This window comes from Scyliorhinus torazame, chromosome 16 (genome assembly GCF_047496885.1).
Source record: "Scyliorhinus torazame isolate Kashiwa2021f chromosome 16, sScyTor2.1, whole genome shotgun sequence".
In the NCBI taxonomy this organism is placed as follows: Eukaryota; Metazoa; Chordata; class Chondrichthyes; order Carcharhiniformes; family Scyliorhinidae; genus Scyliorhinus; species Scyliorhinus torazame.
The window spans coordinates 118,779,667-118,804,615 of NC_092722.1; the positions used below are offsets into that span (position 1 = coordinate 118,779,667).

General features: G+C 48.9%; 1 protein-coding gene across 5 annotated transcripts in view; it reads right to left on the reverse strand.

Annotated features, from left to right (window-relative positions):
* The window catches only part of LOC140393014 (cGMP-dependent protein kinase 1), a 1,245,261-nt gene that overhangs the window by 335,303 nt on the left and 885,009 nt on the right, over window positions 1–24,949 (reverse strand). For all 5 annotated transcript variants that reach the window (XM_072478937.1, XM_072478935.1, XM_072478938.1 and 2 more), the window contains exon 7: window positions 23,489–23,583. In XM_072478937.1, coding sequence (XP_072335038.1) covers window positions 23,489–23,583 — 95 coding nt within the window. The remainder of the gene's footprint in view (window positions 1–23,488; window positions 23,584–24,949) is intronic.

A 24,949-nucleotide genomic window follows, 5' to 3' on the forward strand; every position in this document is an offset into this window, starting at 1 on the left:
GCCAAGTGTGTCATGTGAATATGCTTAAAAGGTACTTTGAAAGAGAAGGAGAGAAAAAGGAGGAGGTTTTAATGATTCTAACTTAACGTGACGAACCAGATGACTGTGAATTTGACATACCTCAAATTAAATTGGAAAACGAGGATGTTCTTAAAAATTGGGATAAGTTGTTGAGTTACCTTCCAGAGGAAAAACGGGCTGACCTGAAAGAGTTATTGGTATCACATGGGCAAGCTTGTAGAGATAATTTGGGAAGTACTAAAATGGCTATACATGGTGTAGATGTGGGAAATGATGTTCCAATCAAACAACATCCATACAGACTTAACCCTTTAAAATTGGCACAGGTTAACAAAGAGATTGAGAGTATGTTTAAAAATGGCATAATTGAAGTGGGTTGCAGCCAATGGAGCTCACCCATAGTGATGGTACCTAAAGCAGACGGTATCCAACGTTGAGTGTGGACTATAGAAAGGTTAATGCAGTTACAAGAACGGACTCTTATCCTATCCCATGTTTGGAGGATTGCATTGAGAAAGTGGGACAATCAGCTTTTATTTCCAAACTGGATTTACTGAAAGGTTACTGGCAGGTACCTTTATCCGAAAGGGCGAAGGAGATTGCAGCTTTTGTGACTCCAGATGGTCTGTGTCAATTCCAAGTTATGCCATTTGGCATGAAAAACGCCCCAGCCACATTTCAATGGTTAACTAACAAAGTTGTTTCAGGATTACCCAATTGTGCGGTATACACTGACAATCTGGTAATTTTCAGCCAGACATGGAAAGAACATTGAAAACATCTGATGGAGTTATTCAATCGACTTCAGGAGGCAGGTTTGGTGATAAACCTAGCCAAAAGTGAATTTGGAAAAGCCCAAGTCACTTTCCTTGGCCATACAATCGGACAGGGTCGAATGGCCACACGGGATGTAAAACCAACAGTTATTGAGGAGTTTTCAATACATTCAAGACATAGAGAAATAATGCGATTTCTTGGCATGAGTGGATTTGATCGAACATTTGTGCAAACGTTTTGTAGCGTGATTGCTTCACTGATGGACATGCTGAAGAAACGTTGAATATTTCAATGGACAGCGGAGTTTCAACAGGCATTTGACTGCCTGAAAGCTGTGATAACCAATGCTCCTGTGTTGGAGATTTACAAGGGACTCTGTGATCAGATTGAACTAAAGTATCTGACTTTAAAGAGACATGCCGAGGCATAGAGAAATGGATGGACCGTGCAGAGACCTTCTTGTTCAAAGAGACTGTCAATCAAGAAGGATTCTAGTTGGAGGAAGAAGAAAAAAAAATGGACTATATTATTATACCTGTTTGCATGTGTTGTTTTTTGAAACAAAAAAGTATATTTACGGTATGAATTTCTTAAAGGATAGTGAAAAGGTGAAAAATGAAACCATCTTGAAGTTGATGGTTTCTTTTTTTTTTCTTGGGGGGAGGTGTCATAAGAATGTTGCTTTAAGAAATGTTTGGCTGCTCATGTTACTGCAGTGATGTCAGAGTGTGGGTGGAGCTGAGCTCCAGCTCTGCCTTTTAGTTTCACTTTGAGAAAAGCTTGGGTGTGTCTGTGTTTTTTTGGTTTTGTTTTCAGTGTTGGAGCTGACGCCAGACAAAGCAGGTGTACTGTTGATCTCTCTGCCATGAAAAGACTATCTCTTGATCATTTCATGAATTCAGAATTATAAATGTTTTCAGTAGTGAATGTAAACCTGATGTGCTTCTGTTAAAAGGTGTTTCTTTTGTCTTCTGGATGTTGTTTGGGAAGTTATTCAGGATTACTTAGTGCTGCATTCTTTGGGGGTTGTATTTGAATTAATGGTTGCTAAGTCGTTCACTGTATGTTTTAAAAAGGTTAACTTGAGTTCATAGAATAAACATTATTTGCTTTAAAAAATACTTTTCCATTTCTGCTCTACCACACCTGTAGAGTGGGGCGTGTGCCTCCCATAACACAATCTATTAAAAGTTATGGGTCAGCTGAACTCCATGATACACTTTGGGGTTCTCTAAACCCTGGCCCATAACACCAGTCTCTAATGTGTCCAGAAGATCCAGTCCGCACCGATTCGAACATCAGAAATACCTTGACTGGCACAGCAAGACTTCACAACTGACCAGCTCAGGATTCATGTCCATCAAGCACCTGGAACTCTCATCAACACCCTCAGTTTCCACTTTTTTAAGATGGGGTGTGATAACGGCAAAGGGGTCATCTTCTAAGATTCATCTGATTGCTAGGATGACATTGTCGGTTTTAAACTTAAAGCTTAAATATGGCACAGCTTAACTGATCTATTCCATTCAGTTCAACTTGGACTACTGACCCATATTATTCTAACCTCAAATGTGCGTGATCTAACCTTGAGAACATAGGAACCTGAGGAGACTATTCAACCACTCCAACATGATCTGCAACTGAATTAGATCGCAGTTAACTGCATTTGCCCTACTTGGTTAGAGAACGCTTATTATCAATGCTTACCAAAGGGGTAGCACGGTGGCGCAGTGGTTAGCATAATATAATAACAACAATAATCGCTTATTGTCACAAGTGGGCTTCAATGAAGTTACTGTGAAAAGCCCCTAGTCGCCACATTTCGACGCCTGTTCAGGGGAGGCCGGCTCTGCTGGCATTGCTGCCTCACGGCGCCGAGGCCCCAAGTTCGATCCTGGCTCTGGGTCACTGTCCGTGTGGAGTTTGCACATTCTCCCCGTGTTTGCGTGGGTTTCGCCCCACAACCAAAAGATGTGCAGGGTAGGTGGATTGGCCACTCTAAATTGCCCCTTCATTGGAAAAAATGAATTGGGTACTCTAAATTAAAAAAAAAAAAAATCAATGCTCACCAAAACCTGTCAATTTTGAAATTATCAATTGACCTAGCCAAGTAACGTTTTGGGGAGGGGTTACAGGGCGGAATACCTGCTGGAGACGGGAAACATGCTCTTCAGGGGTGGTGGACCATATGATGATGTCGTCCACGTACACACAAACCCCTTCAATTCCCTCCATCATCTGCTCCATGATGCGATGAAAGATCTCCGATGCCGAGACAATGCCAAACGGCATGCGATTATAGCAATGTCTGCCAAACGGTGTGTTGAAATTGCAGAGCCTTCTGCTGGACTCATCCAGCTGGATTTGCCAAAATCCATGTGACACATCTAACTTGGTGAAAAAACGTGCGTGTGCCATCTCACTGGTGAGTTCCTCCCCCTTCAGGATGGGGTAGTGTTCACGCATTATATTCTGGTTGAGATCCTTGGTATCAATGCAGATGCGCAGGTCTCCCGAAGGCTTTCTAACACATACCATCGAGCTGACCCAGTCAGTCGGTTCGGTCACCTTGAAAATGATGCCCTGTTGCTGATGATCCTTGAGCTGTGCCTTCAGGCGCTCCCTCAGCGGAGCCGGGACCCGGCGTGGTGCATGGACCACTGGTTTCTCATCAGGTCGTAGCAGAATCTTGTCTCGATATGGCAGCGGGCCCATCCCGTCGAACACATCCGATATTGAGCGAGGATATCGTCAATGCCGGCCTGAAGATCCACATTGGAGGATGTTGTTGTGTAAACCCGCTGCACGAGGTTCAGCTGCTTGCAGGCCTGCGCGCCAAGTAGGGATGCCCTGTCTGGCTTGACAATTTCAAAATGTAACCGTGCATGGATGCTCCGGTTGGAGACGAGTAGATGGCAGGATCCCAGTGCCGTGATGGCATTTATGTTGTAGTCCAGGAGCCTGCAGGCTGCTGGAAGGACCTTGGGGGGCTTCTTGATGCATTTGAAATCTGCCTGAGAGAGGAGGTTGGCAGAAGCACCTGTGTCCAGTTTAAACTGGATGGAGCAGTGGCTGACCTGCATCACCGCACGCCATTCGTCCGCAGAATCCACAGCGAGGATGGATTGAAGTTGTGATGAGTTGGATGTGGCATATTCACATTTGGCAATGATGCCCACACAGTAGGCGGAGTCCAGGCATTCTTCCTTTGGATCCGTTGTGCTGCCAGGATCAGAATCCTGTAATCGTTGTTACACACTCTGAACGCGCCATCGTCGGAATTGGGAGCGCTGGCCCCTGACTGGTGGTGCAGACCTGCAGTTTAAACATCGCCTGCCTCTTGCAGGGCAGTGTTTCTTTAAGTGGGCATTGCCGCAGTTCGAGCACATCATGACGTCGGCGTCCTGACGCTCTGCGCATCGTCGCACATGCGCAGTGCGGGTGTCGGCCGCTTTGTTATCCCGTTCGCATTGCGCATGCGTGGGGCCCCGGGAAAGCACGCGAAATGGCCGCTTTCATCAATGCTGATGTGCTGCATCCGGGAGATGGCCTGCACACTCTTTGCCTCGTGAGAGGCACGTTTCTCATTTTCAGCCGATTTGTACTGGGCATAGCGATTTTTGGCTTGCTCATGCATTGTGCATGTTTCAATCGCGACTGGCAGGGTCATATGCTGGATTTTCAGTAGCTGCTCTCTCAGAGGATCAGAGTGAACTCCAAAAACGATTTGGTCTCTGATCATGGAGTCAGCTATATCATCAAAGTTGCAGGACAGCGCTAGCAGGCGGAGATTAGTTAAGAAGGAGTTGAAAGATTCATCTTTACCTTGTAGGCGCTGTTTGAATATGTAGCGCTGAAAGATTTAATTGGTGTCCACTTCACAGTGACTGTCAAACTTGTCCAGGATGGTCTGAAACTTTGTCTTGTCCTGGCCTTTGGTGAACTGAAAAGAGTTGAAGTGTTTGATGGCTTGATCACCCGCTGTTGAGAGGGGAAGCGCGATGTTCCTTGCATCGGACGCACCCACGAGGTCTGAAGCCTCGATGTACAGCAGAAACCTTTGCTTGAATGTCCGACAGTTGGAACTGAGATTGCCGGAGGTCCTGAGCTGGTGAGGAGCCTGAATCTTCTCCATGGTGCCGGGATACATTCGCTGGTCGTCACGGAACGGAGTGAGGTAAACCACCTAGATTAAGCAGTCACCTGGTTCCATGATGTGTTATGTACTCTGGGATAACACAGGCTGCAACTGGATGCAGCTTTAGCCAAAAGATACTCCAGACCCTGACGTTAGTTCAATCTGATTTATTGAACCAGTAGCACAGTTAGCACAGTTCTCTATGAGTTTGACTCTCTGCTAACCTAAGTTTGGTTACTCTGTCTGACTGAACTGGACGAGCTCAGCCACATGCTGGTGGTGTGATACTGTACATACACCCTGACACACTCTGTAGATGTTCATCAGTGGAAAGAGGCAGAGCGGGAGTGCCTCATGCCTTTTATTGTGAGATACCACCCCTGAGTGTCCTGCCTGCTCATTGGTCATGTCCTGTTCTCTGTGTTCATTAGCTGCCTGTCTGTATATCATTATCTGCATGTTTGCATATCATGACAACACACACACACACACACAACCCAAATGTTAGGCAGTTGAGTGCATGCATTGGACCAGCTTTTTAACCTCACAGGGGACATCACCGTTGCTCCCCGTCATGGCCATGAAAAGGGTGAGTGATGAGAGAATTCACCATAATGCTTTGCATTGTGGTCTACATTAGTGTGATCTCACTAATGTAGACATTACTATTAGCTTTGATACACAATACTTGGGGCCAATGCTTCCAAAGGATTAAGATCTTGGCTCCAGCTATTTTAATTGAACCAAATAAACTAAGTTAAACAAACTGAGGGACAAATTACAAGGGGCAGCCCCTTAAAGGGATACCGTCTTAAACAAAAACAAATGAGACTTAAAACATTAAATTGAAATGTGACTAAAAGATCTTGGACTGGATTCTCCGATTTTGAGACGAAGTGCTGACGCCGGAGTGGGAACAATGGTGTTTTACGCCCGAAAAACGGCGCAAAAGCTCCACTGATCCTCTGCCTGGTGGGGGCTAGCTAGCACGCAATGTAAAGCCCCCGGCTCTAGCTGCAGATACGGCCGGAGAATTGCCAGGTCCGTGGACAAGCATGCACATGGCGGCGGCCGCGCCATGCTACATGGCACCAGCCACACGTGGACCCAACCTGCCAAACAGTGCCCCCCTTTGGCCAGGCTCGCCATTTCCGGACTACCCCCAATCAGTGCCCCCAGCCCCCCATGCCCATGCGCGGATCGGCTCCCCCCCGACTGTGGCGGCGCAGTCGCCACGTCGAAAAAAAAATAGCATAAGTGACCCACACTGTCGGGAACTCTCGGGGGCGGAGCATCAGGGGCGGGCCTCAGGTGACATCCTGAGACCGTCCATACGGTGTACGGCGTACTTTGCGAGTATGCCGTTTTGGAGGGGGCGGAGCATCGCAAAGCGTCCCCCCCATTTCGGCGCCAACGGGTATTCTCCGGCCGATCGCGATTTTGCTGTTGGAGACCGGACCATCCCACCCTTTGGCTTCAATCAGTGGCATACTCATGTATTGCTGTGCTGATTTAATTTGCACAATTATCTCGTCAAGGACATATCAGGGAGTTGATCAGGCATCTGACTTCCTCTTGTGGCATGTGAGGCACACCTCATTCATGTGAAAACTGAAATGAGCATGTCAACCGCACCCTTTAGTGGCACCCTCATTTCCCCCAGCTCTCAAGGGTGCAGAGTAAAAAATCCATTCATCTGTAACAGCGTTCTACCCTGATATTAATCCCAGAGAGTCAATCCTCCATAACCAGTGGGCTTGACCTTCCATGCAGCTTTGTCCTTGACCTTCCCTTTGTCCTCACATGGCTGCCTGATTGTGGGGTTAAAATCTGACCCTCAGTAATCGTCTCCTCCCAACCACTTTCCAGCTCCCACTCTGGATGGGTACTCCCTCAGTGGTGATATCGACCCAAGCACAGCAAGGAGGATATGGGAATTACTGGTTGAATGTCAGCCGCAAGACACTTTTAAACCAAAGGACATGAAGGGAAGGGAAGGCCTGCAAGAGGCCCGTCCCCCACGATGGTGATACTCACCCCCTCGACCGTGAGTTGAACTTTCTTGGGTTCCTTGTGTCCTTTCCATTGGCACCACTCCGACTAGCACCAAGAAGGTGAGGGTGACCTGAGCGCTCACCTCCGATATCCCCCTCAGAGGTGAGGTTGCCAGATTCTCGTTTTCATAAACCTGTTGTAAATGGTGCAGGCGTGATGTCACGCCAGAACCTGCTGAATATTCAGTGAGAGGGGAATGTCCTAGAGTGAGTGCTCGCTAATAACATAAAAATGTATTAAAATTAAGTTCCTGGGCTCCGCAGTGTTTTTCACATTACTCCGCCGGCAAGAGTGGTTGAAAATCAGAAATCAAGTTTTCCGATTCTCTCCAGATTTTGTGCCCACGCTGCGATCCCGCACACACGGCTAACACAGGCTCAAAGTCGCTGCATAAAGTTAAAAATTCAATTAAAAGTTTGTTTATAACTTGGATGAAAATTAAAGAACATTCAGATCCAACGACCCAACTCCTATCCTCCACCTCATCGAAAAGCAGCAAATGCTGATCAGTGAGGCAACATCCCTTTTACAAACAGTTACATGCATTCCAGAGCCTTGAGGGGAAACGTCTTAGATCACATGGTGGCCTAGTTTTGTCTGGTTTATACGGAGTTCAAATACTAAACCAGACTGACCCGTACCACCCTAGGTTGTTCCTCAATCCACTCTGCACTCTGGAGAGTTTACTGTACTTACCGTACAGTAAAAATCAGTGAGCATAACTGTTACAACAAATGAATCAATGCTTATGGCCAGAGTGAGCTCCACTTAGTTTATTTTTGACAATGCGGAATGGTCAGGCTGACAGAGACTGTGTCGATAGTTCCTTTTTCACTTGCAGGATATAGTCTGCCTTGCTGAAGAAAATGTTCAGGGGACTGTGTGTTTAGCAGTGGCGAGCAGGGCAGACATGGTGGTAATTGAAGTGTAAAACTAACAATGGTTTCATCCTAGTCTGCTATCTGAAGAAGCCTGGTTGACTGATACTGAAGCAGCAGCATTACATCAAAACAAACAAGGTTTGCATACGTCCCAGTGTCAGTGATTTGAGATATCTATCTAAAAGAATCAATGCACCAGGTAAATATTAGGTTGAAAACGGAATTAGTCTACTATGACACGAATTAACACAGAAATGATATTATGTTATATTATATTTTTATTGCTCCACTATTAGAGACCTTGCCTTCAGTTGCCTAGGCTCTAAGGTCTGGAATTCCTTCTCTAAACCTCTCCACCATTCTGATGATACTTTAAAAAATAACTCTCTGACAAAGAGTTTGTCCTGTGAAGCACTTTGGAACAGAGGCCATTCAGTCCATTGTGCCTATTTGTGTTTCATTGAGATCCTACCTGACCTGTATCCTAGCTGCATCCACCTACGTTGATTCCATATCCCTTAATAGCTAACAAAAATCAATATCAATGTCGGATGTGAAATTATTAGTTGAGCTAGCATGTACTGCCATTTGTGGGGGACATTTCCAAATTTTTGTTACCTTTTGTCAGAAGGAGTGTTCCCTAACTTCTCTCTTGAACAGCTTGGCACTAATTTTAAGGAAACAACCACACATTTCATTTATTTAGCACCTTTAATGTTATAAATCACCCCAAGACAGTTCACAGGAACATTATAAAACAGAACTTTTGCTGACCTTGAGTATTGCTGAAAAAAGAGCCATGCTGTTGAAGTTTTTCATCTTGCTCTCATAAGGACAGATCCAAGAATGCCAAATTTCAAAGGGAAGAACAATTGACAGTGTGCGAGGAAAGGAGTGCTGATTGGTTGGCATGTTGGCCCTGATTGGTCTATATTAATGGTCCTTTCCTACTGACCTCTCAACCACTGGAAATAGGCTGCTTTTATTTATCCTTTCAGACATTTTATACATGGTGCTGGTATCCATCAGATCTGAAGCCGAGGTGATTTCTGAATTATACTTCATGCAATCTTAAGAGTAACATTGCAACTCAGTGGAAAGCAGAATCAAGGAACAACTAAAACAAGCTTTAACTGTAAATTGGCCGGCATACCTCGTCAAGGATAAACATTAGCTAGGAGTACTCAATCATGATTTTCTGATGATGTGAAAACTGTTCAAGATTCATGTCTGTGGCTTATGTCACCAGCAGCACTTGATTTATACACAAGGGGCGTCATTCTCCGCCGGCGGGAGTCTCCGTTCTGCCGGCGCCCGGGGGTTTCCCGACGGCGTGGGGCTGCCCCACAATGGGAAACCCCATTGACCGGCCGGCGTTACGGAGACTCCCGCCGGCCGGTCAGCGCAGAAATGTGGCGGGGCGGGTAGGAGAATTTCGCCCCTGATGTGTATTTCCTTCAACATTTACCATGCATTGATGCACGTCTTGAAACTTCAATCAAATACAGGTTTATAGATGTAGAAGTGTAATATCACCATGAGGTTTTCATTGTTAAAAGCTTCAGATGCATGCACTTCAGGTAATTTAATTTCTATACCAAATCAAAAGGCCAGGATGAATCAGATTCTCTGTGTTTGAGTTCCAGCACGATTAAAGTCCCATTAACAAACTGACTGTGCAATGTACCCTCTGCAGAAATTGAATTACTGCTTACTGCAGCTATTACGTCGATGCTTTACAGAGACAGATTGCAATCCCTGTGGCACTATTAAGACCCATTAGTCTGTTCAAAATTGCAGTTTATTATCCTCTAGGTGTCAGCACTCAACAGGATGTAAAGCACCTGTGGAGAAGCTCTTGGTCTTCAAAGGTTTTCCTTTTTGGGTAATTTGATGTGCACTGTATATTTATTCACAAATCCACTCTGCTTTCTCATGCATCTATTTCTCGATATTGTGTTTATCTCAAAAACAAATCCTGCAAAATCACAAAGCTCCACCGGTGGCCCGGAAGATCTTGCAATGGGCTAAACACAGCCACCATTTTCATGGTCTTGTCTGCTTCACAGGCACAGGCATTTGGCCCCTCAGGTCTGCTATGCCATTCAATTTGATCATGGTTAATTTGTACCACATGCGCGGATCCCGCGGCGCACAGTTCGCAAATTTACCCACAGTGGCTCCACACACCTTGGCATCCATTGATGTCAACTCCTGAAAATCCCATTGAGCTCCCGCATTTTTGAGGAGAGAATTCTAGACTTCTTGGGCGGTATTCTCCCATCCCGTGGCAGAGTATCCACGCCGTCGTAAACGCCGTCGCGTTTTACGATGGCGTGAACAGGCCGCTCCCAAGACTAATTCTGGCCCCTACAGGGGGTCACCACGGCGCTGGAGCGGTTCGCGCGCGCTGCTCCAGCTGCTGATCCCGGCGTGAACTGTGCGCCACGGGATCCGCGCATGTGCAGTTGCGCCGGCAACAACGAGAACATGCGCAGTGGCGCTGGCGCCAATGCGCGCATGCGCAGCGGCCTCCTTCAACGCACCAGCCCCGACGCAACATGGCTCGGGACAACAGGGGCTGGCGCGTAGGAAAGGAGGCCCCAGCCACAGAGGCCGGCCCGGCAATCAGTGGGCCCGATCGCAGGCCAGGCCACATCGGAGGCCCCTCCCGTGGTTGGACCCCCCTCCCCCACCCCTACAGGCCGCCACCCGACCCTTCCACGCCGAGGTCCTGCCGGCCCAGAACAGGTTAGAACAGTGCCGGCGAGACTTGGCTCTTTTCTAATGGCCGCTCGGCCCATACGGGCCGGAGGATCGGCGGGCCGCTCGGCGCCAACCACGCCGGCACCAATGGCGCCGATTCTCCACTCTGCGGAGAATCGCGTGCTGGCGTCGGGGCGGCAGCACGTTCGCGGGGATTCTCCGGCCCGCCCAGGGCTGGGAGAATCCCGTCCCTAATATTTTTGTTGTAACAATTTGATTCCTGATTATGCTGCTCAATGGCCTGCCTTTGATTTTAAGATTGTGCCTCTCCAGTCTTGATTGCCCCGCTTGAGGAAGTAGTTTTTCTGCAGTTACCCTATCAAATCCATTTATCAATTTAAGCACCTTGGGCGAAATTCTCCCCCAACGGCGGGATGTCCGCCGACTGGCGCCAAAGCCGGCGCCAATCAGACGGGCATCGCGCCGGCCCAAAGGTGCGGAAGGCTCCGCATCTTTGGTGGCCTAGCCCCAACATTGAGGGGCTAGGCCGACGCCGGAGGGATTTCCGCCCCGCCAGCTGGCGGAAATGGCGTTTGTTTCCCCGCCAGCTGGCGCGGAAATGCGGCGCATGCGCGGGAGCGTCAGCGGCCGCTGTCAGTTTCCCAGCGCATGCGCGGGAGCGTCAGCGGCCGCTGTCAGTTTCCCGCGCATGCGCAGTGGGGAGAGTCTCTTCCGCCTCCGCCATGGTGGAGGCCGTAGCGGAGGCGGAAGGGAAAGAGTGCCCCCACGGCACAGGCCTGCCCGCGGGCCAGGCCACCGTGGGGGCACCCCCCGGGGTCAGATCGCCCCGCGCCCCCCCCAGGACCCCGGAGCCCGCCCACGCCGCCTGGTCCCGCTGGTAAATACCAGGTTTGATTTACGTCGGCGGGACAGGCAATTCCTGGGCGGGACTTCGGCCCATCCGGGCCGGAGAATCCAGCGGGGGGTCCCGCCAACCGGCGCGACCCGATTCCCGCCCCCGCCCAATCTCCGGGAGCGGAGACTTCGGCGGGGGCGGGGGCGGGATTCACGGCGGCCAACGGCCATTCTCCGACCTGCTGGGGGGTCGGAGAATGACGCCCCTTAATCAGGAGCTCAATCGAATGAAAAAAATAGTCCATTCTGTGCAGCAGTAGTGGGGTTGTTTCCAGTGCTTGGCGTACCGGGAATGACCCCGCTATCGAACGGCACTGCTGATTTTTGGCATCAGCAGGGAATGCCCCACCAAAGCCGCACTCACTCGCATTTCCTGCACTGTGGAGCTCTGCTCGCTAGTGCAGGAAGGGATTGGGGTGCCATTTTAAAAAATCTCTCCGCGCCCTCATCTCTCGACCCCGACCCGACCCCTGGACCTCCCCAACTCACCTTTTAGGGGGTCCACCACACCTCATACAGGCCGGGAGCCCCCGGGCCATCACCGGTGTGGACAAGATGCCACCTGGGCACTTTGACACTGCCAGCCTGGCACCTTGGCATTGCCCTGACCAGCCTGGTAGTGCCACCAGGGTGGCACCCAGGAGGCACAGTGAGGGTGCCAAGCTGGCAGTGCCAGTGTGCCCAGGTGCATCAGCAATGCCAGGGTGTAACCTTGCCCAGATACCAACCACCCGGGCGCCTCCGATCGCCTGGGAGATTCCCCCCAAGTGCTGTTCCCACTAATAATAATAATAATAATCTTTATTGTCACAAGTAGGCTTACATTAACACTGCAATTGAGTAACTGTGAAAAGCCCCTAGTCGCCGCACTCCAGCACCTGTTCGGGTACATGGAGGGAGAATTCAGAATGTTCAAATTACAAAACAGGACATCTTTCAGGAAGTTGTGGGAGGAATCCGGAGCACCCGGAGGAAACCCACGCAGACACGGGGAGAACGTGCAGACTCCACACAGACAATGACCCAAGCCGGGAATCGAACCTGGGACCCTGGAGCTGTGAAGCAACAGTGCTACCTACTGTGCTACCGTGATGCCCTTAGTCCCCGCTTCTGGGGACCAGTGCTAAATGGGACCCGTTCGTGGTCTCTTCGGCGAGGCCAGTAGATCCCGGGCGCCAGTTAGATCCGGTGTCGAATTAGTTAAGTGAGCTGGGAATCCAGAAAGAGGCCTCTCGTGGGATTTACTGATCTAATTCCGGCAGGACGTGGCCGTAAATCGTGCCCCATATCACCCCTCAAACTTTGATACTCAAGGGAATATAAGTGGAGTTTAAGTAATATCTCATAATTTAACCCTCTATGTCCTGTTATAATTCATCACTGTACAATGCAGGTCCTTCCTGAGTTATGGTGCAATTCCCAGCAGGAAAGAATGTGGGGAATCAGCACCAGCCATACCGCAAAGGTTGCATTATTTTAATGAGGCCTGTGCCAAAATGAATTGAGATGGGTTTAGATCTAGTTGTTTGGCCTGCTGCAGTTGATTCTTAAAACAACCTCTTCATTCTTATTTATTTTTGCCAAACCAGAGCTCTTAGGAGGCAGTTTTCATCTTCACTATCTAATAATAATCTTTATTGTCACAAGTAGGCTTACATTAACACTGCAATGAAGTTACGGTGTAAAGCCGCTAGTCGCCTAGTCGCACAGTGACCCAAGCCAGGAATCGAACCTGGGACCCTGGCGCTGTGAAGCAACAGTACTAACCACCGTGCTACTGTGCCACCCTGGGTATTCATCTGGCAGAGTGCACGCCTCCTCATTAATAACTTGCCTGATTTTCATGCCTTTGATTACAGTGGGTTAAAATTGGGAGTGATTTCTAACAGACAAGCGAGATGCGAGCCACTCCACTAGAATTCAGCCAGGACGTGAATATTAACCACATTGAGTTGCGACAGCCTGATATGGCAACTGCTCGGCCCAGGACCGCAAGAAACTTCAGAGAGTCATGAACACCGCCCAGTCCATCACACAAACCTGCCTCCCATCCATTGGACTCCATCTACACCTCCCGCTGACTGGGGAAAGCGGGCAGCATAATCAAAGATCCCTCCCACCCGGCTTACTCACTCTTCCAACTTGTTACATCGGGCAGGAGATACAGAAGTCTGAGAACACACACAAACAGACTCAAAAACAGCTTCTTCCCCACTGCCACCAGACTCCTAAACGACCCTCTAATGGACTGACCTCATTAACACTACACCCTGGATGCTTCATCCGATGCCAGTGCTTATGTAGTTACATTGTATATGTTGTGTTGCCCCATTATGTATTTTCTTTTATTCCCTTTTCTTCTCATGTACTTAATGATCTGTTGAGCTGCTCGCAGAAAAATACTTTTCACTGTACCTCGGTACACGTGACAATAAACAAATCCAATCCAATCCAATTCTCCCAAAAGGGAAAAGAGGGCGGGATTCTCCCGCATTCAGCAGGGCGACCCATACCGGCGCCAAGAGCGGCGTGAACCACTCCGGTGTCGGGCCACCTGGCAGTTGCGGAATCCTCCGCACTTCCGGGGGCTAGGCCGGTACTGGAGGGGTTGGCGCTGCGCCAACTGATGCTGAATGGCCTCCGCGGCCAACGCGATTTGGCGCATGCGCAGGACTGCCAGCTTGTTTCCTGCGCATGCGCAGGGGGTTTCTTCTCCGCGCCGGCCATGGCGGAACCTTACAGAGGCCGGCGCGGAGGAAAAGAGTGCCCCCATGGCACAGGCCCACCCGCCACCGTGCCCCCCTCCTCCCCCCCCCGGGCCCGGATCCCCCCACGGCCCCCCGAGGACTCCGCAAGCCGCCCTCCAAGCCAGGTCCGTTGGGATGAGCCATGTCCATTTCACGCCGGCAGGACTGGCCGAAAACGGGTGGCCCCTCGGGGCACTGAAAATTGCCGGGGGGGGCCGCTACCAACGGCCCCCGACCGGCGCAGTGCGATCACCGCCTCTGGCTGAAAACCGGCGCCAGAGATTTCGGCAGCCGCCGTCGGAGCAGTGGGGCGGGAAGTGCCGTTCTATCTGGTCCCCGTTTGTGAGGATCAGTGCTGAAAATCACTTGCCCGAGATCTCTGAGGCAAAGGCGATGAATCCCAAAGCCTCAGCTACCTCGGGAATCTGCACATTAGAGTGAAGCTTACTGCCTTGCTCGAATATACAGATTTGCCAAAAAGTGATCCCGCGCGGAATGGACATTGCGACATCTCACGAGATCGCGTTGGATCTCGCGATGCGTGGCGAGCCGGGGAGATCCTGCCAGCCGGGTCTCCTGGCTTTCAAAGGCCACGCTGTGCTGTGGTGAGCTGCTATTCCGGTGCAGCGTGGCCGTTGGATCACGCCCATTCTATCCCTGGCCTTCGGAATTTTTGATGGGGAGCCTGCCAATTATGCCTATTTCTGAAGCCTTTCTCACAGTCTTTCCTCCAAGATCTGTCAATCACCAAGTTCAGCTCCCATTTCTTTGCTCCGGGGAGTCCGTTGCCCTGCCATTTTTCTGGCAGGCCCAGCTTACCACATTACAGGTATGCCTGCACTAGAGAGAGTGCTACTGCTCCAAAATCACCAATATTTCAATCTCAAGGTCTGCACTGTAATGCATTTATTTTACATAAATATATATAAAATGAACCATATCATAAGTGTCCTCTAACGGAAACTATTTTTTGAATTAATTATGACATTCCACTCATCATTAAAATCTGAATAAAATAAAATCTGTTTTAGCATGAATTGTCAGAACTAGCAAGAACCCCAATCATTTGCACTCTAACAAAACCTACATTGCTGATGTTCACCTTTTTGCTTCATTCACCATTAAGCTGTTTGACTGTTATTGTTGTCTCGGCATGTCACTTTCTGATCGAAGAGAGGCTGGGATAACCAGCTCCCAGTTGTTAAAAACGTTACATGTGGGGACTTCTGGGTGCGGCGATGACCAGCTAAGTCGCACGTTTCGGCTCCTCCCGTTTTAACGGACTTTTGGGCTCTTATCGTGAGCCCCAACGGCAATTTTCGAAGGCTAAACCCACTGTAAGGCGACATAGAAGGGAGTCCCCCCGGATGTGAATGGACAGAAGAGATAATAGTGGCCAGATTGCGGAGGATCCTCTGGAGCAGCGGCAAAGAAGGGAAGTGAGAAGCAAGATGGCGGCGGAGGGAGGCCAGTTGGTATGGGGCCTGGAACAGCAGGAGTTTCTCCGGCGATGTGTGGAGGAGCTCAAGAAGGAGGTGCTGGCGCCGATGCTGCAGGCGATTGAGGGGTTAAAGGAGGCGCAGAAGACCCAAGAGATGGAGCTCCGTGGAGTGAAGGCAAAAGCTGCCGAAAATGAGGACGAGATACAGGGCTTGGTGGTGAAGACGGAGACGTGTATTATCACATACGCACTGCATAAAAGGCGTATGGAGAGACTGGAAGCCCTGGAAAATAGCTCGAGGAGGTAGAACTTAAGAATCTTGGGTCTTCCCGAAGGGGCAGAGGGAGCGGACATTGGGGCGTATGTGAGCACGATGCTCTATACCTTAATGGGAGCTGAGGCCCCGACGGACCCCCTGGAAGTGGAGGGAGCGTATCGAGTCCTCGTGAGAAGACCAAAGGCAGGAAAAATACCTCGAGCAATAGTGGTGAGGTTCCACCGCTACAAGGACAGGGAGATGGTCCTGAGATGGGCGAAAAAGACACGGAGCAGCAGGTGGGAGAACGCGGTGATCCGCGTGTATCAGGATTGGAGTGCGGAGGTGGCGAGAAGGAGGGCGAGTTTCAATCGGGCCAAGGCGGTGCTCCACAAGAGGAAAGTGAAATTCGGAATGTTGCAGCCGGCAAGACTGTGGGTTACACACCAGGGTAAATACCACTACTTCGAGACGGCAGAGGAGGCATGGACATTTATTGAAGAGGAGAAGTTGGACTAGATTTGACAAAGAGTGTTTGAAATGAAGTAGTGAGGTGGTGGCAAGGGACTGTGAATCAGATGGGGGAAAATTTTCTTTCCCCTCGAAGGGGGGGACACACGAAGAAATGTGGGCGCCGGTGGGGAAGGGGAGGGGGAAGGAGAGAGGGAGCTGCGCCATCAGGGGTGGAGCCGAGATGGAAGGGCGGGCTTTGAAGGGCGCGCTATGGAAATTGTGGCGGGAAAAGGGGGCGCAGGAAGGAGGGGGCCTCACATAATGGGAGGCTAAGGATAAGCGGGGGAGGCCGAGGTCAGCCAGAGTTAGCTGACTTCCGGAAGCAATGTGGGGGGAGCAACTAATCTAGAGAGGGATCTAGCGGGGGGGGGTGTTAACTGGGTTGCTGCTGCTAAGGGGAAGGGGGAGCTGTTACGGGATGGGATGGTCGGGATGGGAGGGCGCCGTCTGGGGGATAAGCGGGTGCGTGGAAACCGGGTGAGGAGCTGGTGTAAAAAAGGGGATGGCTAGTCGACAAGTGGGGGTGGGGTAAAGAGCCCCCCAACCCGGTTGATCACATGGAACGTGAGAGGGTTGAATGGGCCGATTAAGCGGGCAAGGGTACTTGCGCACCTAAAGAAGCTAAAGGCAGACGTGGTCATGCTTCAGGAGACGCACCTGAAACTGGCGGATCAGGTCAGATTAAGAAAAGGATGGGTGGGACAAGTATTCCACTCGGGCTTGGATGCGGAAAATAGAGGGGTGGCAATACTGGTGGGGAAACGGGTATTGTTTGAGGCGAAGACCATAGTGGCGGACAGTGGGGGTAGATACGTGATGGTGAGTGGCAGATTGCAAGGTGAGGCGGTGGTGCTGGTGAATGTATATGCCCCGAACTGGGATTGCACACGGACTTTGACTTGTTGACCACGGGTAAGGCAGAGGCACAATGGAGGAAGGCACAGGGAGTGCAGTATGAATATGGAGAGAAGGCGAGCCGGCTGCTGGCCCAACAACTTAGGAAGAGGGGGGCGGCGAGAGAGATCGGAAGGGTTAGAGACGAGGAGGGAAAGATGGAACGGGGAGCGGAGAGGGTGAACGGGGTGTTTAAGGTATTTTACGAGAGGCTATATAAGGCTCAACCCCCGGAAGGGAAAGAGGGAATGATGCATTTCCTAGACCAGCTGGAGTTCCCGAAGGTTGAGGAACAGGAGATGACAGGACTGGGAGCGCAAATTGAGGTGGAGCAGGTGGTAAAAGGAATTGGGAACATGCAGGCAGGGAAGGCCCTGGGACCGGATGGGTTCCCGGTGGAGTTCTATAGGAAATATGTGGACCTGCTGGCCCCACTTCTGATGAGAACCTTTAATGAGGCTAGGGAAAGGGGGACACTACCCCCGACGATGTCGGAGGCGACGATATCGCTGATCCTGAAAAGAGCCAAAGACCCGATGCAGTGCGGGTCATACAGGCCTATTTCCCTCTTGAACGTAGATGCCAAGCTTTTGGCCAAGGTGATGGCGACGAGGATAGAGGACTGTGTCCCTGGGGTGGTGCATGAGGATCAAACGGGGTTTGTTAAAGGGAGGCAATTGAATGCTAACATACGGAGGCTGTTGGGGTTGATGATGATGCCCCCACCGGAGGGGGAGGCGGAGATAATGGTGGCGATGGATTAAGAGAAAGCATTTGATAGAGTGGAGTGGGACTACCTGTGGGAAGTACTGAGGAGATTTGGATTTGGAGAGGGGTTCATTAGATGGGTTCAGCTCCTGTACAGGACCCCGGTGCCAAGTGTGATTACAAATAGGCAACGATCTGACCACTTTCGACTATGTAGGGGTACAAGACAGGGATGTCCCCTGTCCCCGTTACTGTTTGCGTTGGCAATTGAGCCATTGACCATAGCTCTGAGGGGCTCAAGGAAGTGGAGGGGGGTACTTAGAGGAGGAGAAGAGCATCGGGTGTCATTATACGCGGATGATTTGTTGGTGTATGTTGCAGACCCAGTGGAGGGGATGCCTGAGATAATGCAGACACTCAGGGAGTTTGGAGAATTTTCAGGATATAAATTGAATATGGGGAAGAGTGAACTGTTTGTGATGCACCCCGGGGAACAGGGCAGGGGATTAGACGATTTACCGTTGAGGAGGGTAACAAGAGATTTCCGGTATTTAGGGATCCAGGTGGCCAGGAACTGGGGAACCTTGCATTAGCTTAACTTGGCACAACTGGTAGAGCAGATGGAAGAGGACTTTAGGAGGTGGGACATGGCGCCCCTGTCATTGGCGGGCAGGGTGCAGGCGGTTAAAATGGTGGTCCTTCCGAGGTTTCTTTTTGTGTTCCAGTGCCTCCCTGTACTGATTATAAAGGCCTTTTTTAAGAAGGTGGACAAGAGTATTATGAGCTTTGTGTGGGCTGGAAAGACTCCAAGAGTAAAGAGGGGGTTCCTGCAGCGCAGTAGGGACAGAGGGGGACTGGCACTGCCGAGTCTAAGTGATTATTATTGGGCCGCCAACGTGTCAATGATATGTAAGTGGATGAGGGAAGGGGAAGGAGCGGCGTGGAAAAGACTGGAGATGGCGTCCTGTAGGGGAACTAGCCTAAAAGCACTGGCGATGGCGCCGTTACCGTTCTCCCCGAAAAAATACACCACAAATCCAGTGGTGGTGGCAACTCTGAAAATTTGGGGGCAGTGGAGACGACATAAGGGAGTGACGGGTGCCTCAGTGTTGTCCCCGATAAGGAACAACCATAGGTTCGTCCCGGGAAGGATAGATGGGGGATTTAAATCTTGGCAGCGAGCAGGAATTGCGAAATTGAAGGACTTGTTCTTAGACGGGACGTTCGCGAGTCTGGGAGCACTGACAGAAAAATATGGGTTGCCACCTGGGAATGCCTTCCGATATATGCAAGTGAGGGCATTTGCGAGGCAACAGGTGAGGGAATTTCCGCAGCTCCAAGAGATCCAGGACAGAGTGATTTCGGGGGCATGGGTGGGTGATGGTAGGGTGTCAGATATATATAGGGAAATGAGAGACGAGGGGGAGACGATGGTAGAGGAGCTGAAGGGAAAATGGGAGGAGGAGCTGGGGGAAGAGATTGAGGAGGGGCTGTGGGCAGATGCCCTAAGTAGGGTAAACTCTTCGTCCTCATGTGCCAGGCTCAGCCTGATACAATTCAAGGTTCTACACAGGGCGCATATGAAGGGAGCAAGGCTGAGTAGATTTTTTGGAGTGGAGGATAGGTGCGGGAGATGCGCGGGAAGCCTGGCGAACCACACCCACATGTTTTGGTCATGTCCGGTATTGCATGGGTTCTGGGTGGGTGTGGAAAAAGTATTTCAAAGGTGGTGGGGGTCCGGGTCGAACCAGGCTGGGGGTTGGCTATATTTGGGGTTGCAGATGAGCCGGGAGTGCAGGAGGCGAGAGAGGCCGATGTTTTGGCCTTTGCGTCCCTAGTAGCCCGGCGAAGGATTCTACTAATGTGGAAAGAAGCTAAACCCCCGGGCGCGGAGGCCTGGATAAACGACGTGGCAGGGTTTATAAAATTGGAGCGGATAAAGTACGCACTAAGAGGTTCGGCTCAAGGGTTCACCAGGCGGTGGCAACCGTTCCTCGACTATCTCGCAGAGCGATAAGGGAAAATAGGAAAGATAGCAGCAGCAACCCAGGGGGGAGGGGGGGGGGGAGGGCTCATTTGGGTCCTCAGGGGTTTTATGTGGGTGTTTATATATTAGTTATTTATATTTGATTTCACAAAGTTACTATTTTAGTTACTATTTCTGTTGTTTCTTATTTTGTTGTTGGCAGTTGCCATTAGTTAGCATATTATTTATTTTTAAAAAACGATCAATGTATATATTATTACAAAGTTGTAAAATGGGAAATTTTTGTTTGATCGAAAAACTTTAATAAAATATATATATTTTTTAAAAACGTTACATGTGACCACCTCTCCCATCCTCAGCAGCTTGAGACAATGAGCCCTAGATGTCCCACCTCCCAGGGTGGAGGCAATCACCAACGTGAACATATATCCTCACCTTTTATGGACCTATTGCTGGCATTTTTGTTGAACTAGCAGGGAATAGAATTTGAGATGCACCCATTAAATGTTCTTGCACTAGTAACCCATGATGCATTTTCACAACTATATTCTTGGAATATGTCAAATCTGCACTACCATAGTCATTGCATTTATGTCACAAAGATAATTTAATGGTTGATAGGAGCCATGCTGCAGAATCTTTTCTGTGCGGCAACCAGCAATAATCGATTGTCCAAAAGAAAAATCGTTGTCTCCACATCTGATTGAAAATTTGCTCATGAGAAATGAATTGGCACAAATGCGAGATTAAAATGTGATAAGTAAATCAAGAAAATGGACATTTCTTCCGACAGGACATTAAAGTTGTAAGATATAGGGCAGAGTTCTTTCAAATATTATTTTAATTTACATTAATGGGTGGGACGGTGGTGCAGTGGTTAGCACCGCTGCCTCATGACACCGAGGTCCGAATTCGATCCGGGCCCCGGGTCACTGTCCATGTGGAGTTTGCACATTCTTCCTGTGTCTGCATGTCCACAACCCAAAGATATGCAGGATAGATGGATTGGCCACGCTAAATTTTACCAGACTGATTCCAGGGATGGCGGGACTGTCATATGAGGAGAGATTGACTAGATTGGGATTGTTCTCCCTGGAGTTCAGAAGAATGAGGGGGGGACCTCTTAGAGACTTATAAAATTCTAACAGGACTAGACAGGGTAGATGCAGGGAAGATGTTACCAATGATGGGTGTGTCCAGGACCAGGGCTCACAGCCTGAGGATTCAGGGTAAACCATTTCAGACAGAGATAAGGAGACACTTCTTCACACAAAGAGTGGTGAGCCTGTGGAATTCATTACCACAGGAAGTAGTTGATGCTAAAACTTTGAATATATTCAAGAGGCGGCTGGATATAGCACTTGGGGAGAATGGGGTCAAAGGCTATGGGGAGAAAGCAGGATTAGGCTATTGAGTTGGATGATCAGCCATGATCATGATGAATGGTGGAGCAGGCTCGAAGGGCCAAAAGGCCTCCTCGTGCTCCTATCTTCTATGTATCTATGTAAATTGCCCCTCAATTGGGTACTCTAAATTTTAAAAAATATTTAATTTACATCTAAAGATTGACATTGCCATAGATTGTTGCTAGTTTTTATGAACAGCGGACAGAGTTAATCCTAGTGAGCAAATTCACAGCACATGAAAAGGGTAAGACCTGGGGGGCATGAACAAACAGCACTGAGTGTTTTCAGAGCAGCATTGTGTCATGAGCATGTGGGCACTGGCCCAACTGCGTATATGGCTTACAGCCCACAGCCTGAGTGGAAATGTCATGGGTTGACCTTGAAGCAGGTCCTCGCTGCTGATGTATACAAATAGGAAGCAGGCAGCCAATGCTGCTGACTCAACATTTCATGGTTAAAGGCCTTTGGAACCAAGCCACAGGATAGTAATGGACAAATGCCTGGCACATTCTACTGAAATTCCTCCTTGTGCTATTTTAACAGAGGATAACAAATAGGCCAATCTATCCATTGAAACAGCACAAAGGGAAGTTTAAGCCAAGCACATGAATGTTTATATAATGGTGTCATGTTGGGTCCCCTATCTGAGGACATTAACAGTTCACCAAAATCCTTGGTTCCATTGTCACAAATGTAAGTCTTAGCAAAAATTCACAAAGTTGAAATGTCTTTCAACCTTCAACTGGTTAAAAGTCAATTATCAGACAACTAAGCTGTTAAACACTCACACTATGGTAAACCTAACTGCAGAGTGTCTGTTTTCATTAATTGGTGTTGGCTGAGACAGGGGTGTTGAGAAAACAACAGCAGCCCCTTGGATTCATACAATTTACTGAGACTCTGTACATGGGGGTAGCTCATGTTGTATTCTGTGCATGACAATTGTTAGTCCCTCTTTTATGACCACATGATGCTTATTACCAACTTTACTGTTCTTTTATTTACACAAAGCTTGAAACACGCTGCAAGTATATTTGTGTAACCCTCTCTGTCCAAGGCAGCCACTTTGTTGGTTGTGGACAGTAGATATGCACAGCCCTGGCCCCTTCCCCTATTCCATCCTGGATGCTCTGGCCAACCTCCTCTCAGCCCTGTGACACAGAACTCGTAACTGAAGTTCACTAGGGGAGGGAGCCGGTGACAAAGAAGGATGGATGGTTCGATAGCTGGCCAATGGAGTACGTTCAGCACACTGCGTGCAATGGTGGAGGAATTGTGGGTTGCTGACAGCAGAGCAGTCACAGTAACATTAAGTCACCTCTCGTGACCCTCACATAGTCAGCTACAGACATAGTTGGAGTGGCCACTCAATGTTTTTAAAATTATAACAGATTTGGGAGAACAGAAGAACTGCATAAGCAACTGTATCATGGACTGTGGCAATTGTTTAGAGCACAGAAATACTTGTGAAATTTTACAGGGTATGAAAAACAAGTCAAAGATCGACCACAGCTTAATCCACGCTTCCACGACACTGGTTTACCAAGTCATAGGGTTATATCAGAGTTTCAGGTAACAACACAACTTGGGGAAGGGTTTCAGGTATAGGAGAAGCAGCTTTGTATCTTTGCTGGGTACTTCTATTGATATTTTTGCACCAATGCAACTAGTGGCACAACAGCTGCAAGGATTCAGTGAGTGGCGATTGCATATGCCAACTGAGTCTCACAGTTATGTGGTTCAATCCTTGTTTTATGATGTGAATCAGCCAATTTCCTTTTGGAGAATATTGGAACAACGTTCAAGGATTGTGTAGGTAAAATCTGGCTGACAACAGAATTAGATAAACCTGTGGAGACTCCTGGAACACAGAAACATTCAGCATCTCATCAAAAAGAGCCAAACCAGCAATTTGGCTTTATATTGGTGTGTGTCGGCAAACGTCCTCTCACTTTAGAAGAAAAGTAATCACATTGTTTACAATGAGAAATTAGCTCATATTAATATGCAATAGCCAAGCAGACCACCTTCCATTGGACTTACCCCTGAAGAGCCTTTTCTCCAAACCAATCTCCTTTCCCTAACGTGCGAAGAAATGAAGCCTCTTCATTTGACGACTCTTCCCGTGTTACATTCACCTGACAAAGAACCAATTAGATGGTTATTTCTAGAAATAGGACTAGAGACTATTTTTCTTTCTTCCAAATTGTCCTCACTCATCTCCCAAAGGCGCAGTCCCCTAATACCTCACCCACATGGCTATTCTGTTATAACCCGCATTGGTCTTCTGGGGCAGGGATGATGAACTACCCTGTGGATCTTGCAGAGTACAAGCTGCCCCGATAAGGGGGTGGAGGATCTTTAACAATACTTGGCTTGTATAAATAGAGTGGCAAGTAAGGCACCAACTAGTAGGGATCTACTGGAGCTGTACATAATAATTTGTTGTAAAATAGTGTAAGGTTTCATTTCAACCAAACCCGGTGTGGACTCTTTGTTGCCCTTGCAAAATATTCCTACAGACAGTGAGACTAATCCAGCTATTTAAACTCAAAGGTCTTCATGACAGGTTCCATCACAATCCTATGTTGGGCATTTGAGTCGGTGAATACTGCTGAATAAACCCGACTGATTTTCCCTTCTCCAGGCCATGCATGTTGTGGCTAAAGGTGGCATCAATTGCCTTCCTAGCTGGCGTCAGTTCACTCATTGCAGGCCAAGACTGGAGCTTGAGAGAATGGCCAAGTAGCATATTGAGCAGACATTGAAGCTTGAATCCCTTCAGGTAGTAAGGTTCCAGTTTGAAAGAGGAATTAAAATATATAAATAAGAGAATTAAAGAGGAATTGGATTGTTTGTGGAAGTAACTTTCTCCAGATATTGCTTGCTATTGTATCCACCAAACAATTCATGATAAATTCTCACAATCCTCTGGATTCAAATAGATCCATTGAGTTCCAGTCAAACAGGACTCTCCACGACCATGAAGTGATCCATCCAGCAGCCTGTCTGGATATGGTCGCAAAGGAAATCAGGCAAAAAATATAATTCATAATTTTGTTTCAGATACTGCTGCCCCCTCGCTGCCAACCCGCGCCCCCCTCCCAACCCCCCACCCCCAAAAAATGTGTCAAGTCAATTAATTACTGTGCTTGTTCAATGTAAGAAAGTGAAAGACAGGTCTTGAGTTCCACTCAGGCCATTAGCAGTGGGTTGGTGTATGCGTTCAAAACAGAGGCGGATGTACAATGAAACACACCGTGCTTAGGCACAGGGCTTGACCAATGCGCGGTGAGGGGTACGCGTTGACCGTGCACTGGGCATCCATTCATAGCCTGATTACTTTGCATGAGCCTATCGGCAGGCAGTGCAGAGTGAAATCAGATGCTGATTGGTGAGTCTGAAAGAGCGGGAAAACGCGGGTCCGAACCTTACAAGCAGGCGAAGCGAGCAGGTTTGCGACTCAACTAGACCAGGGCAGGCCAGAAACAGTGAGGCACAAGG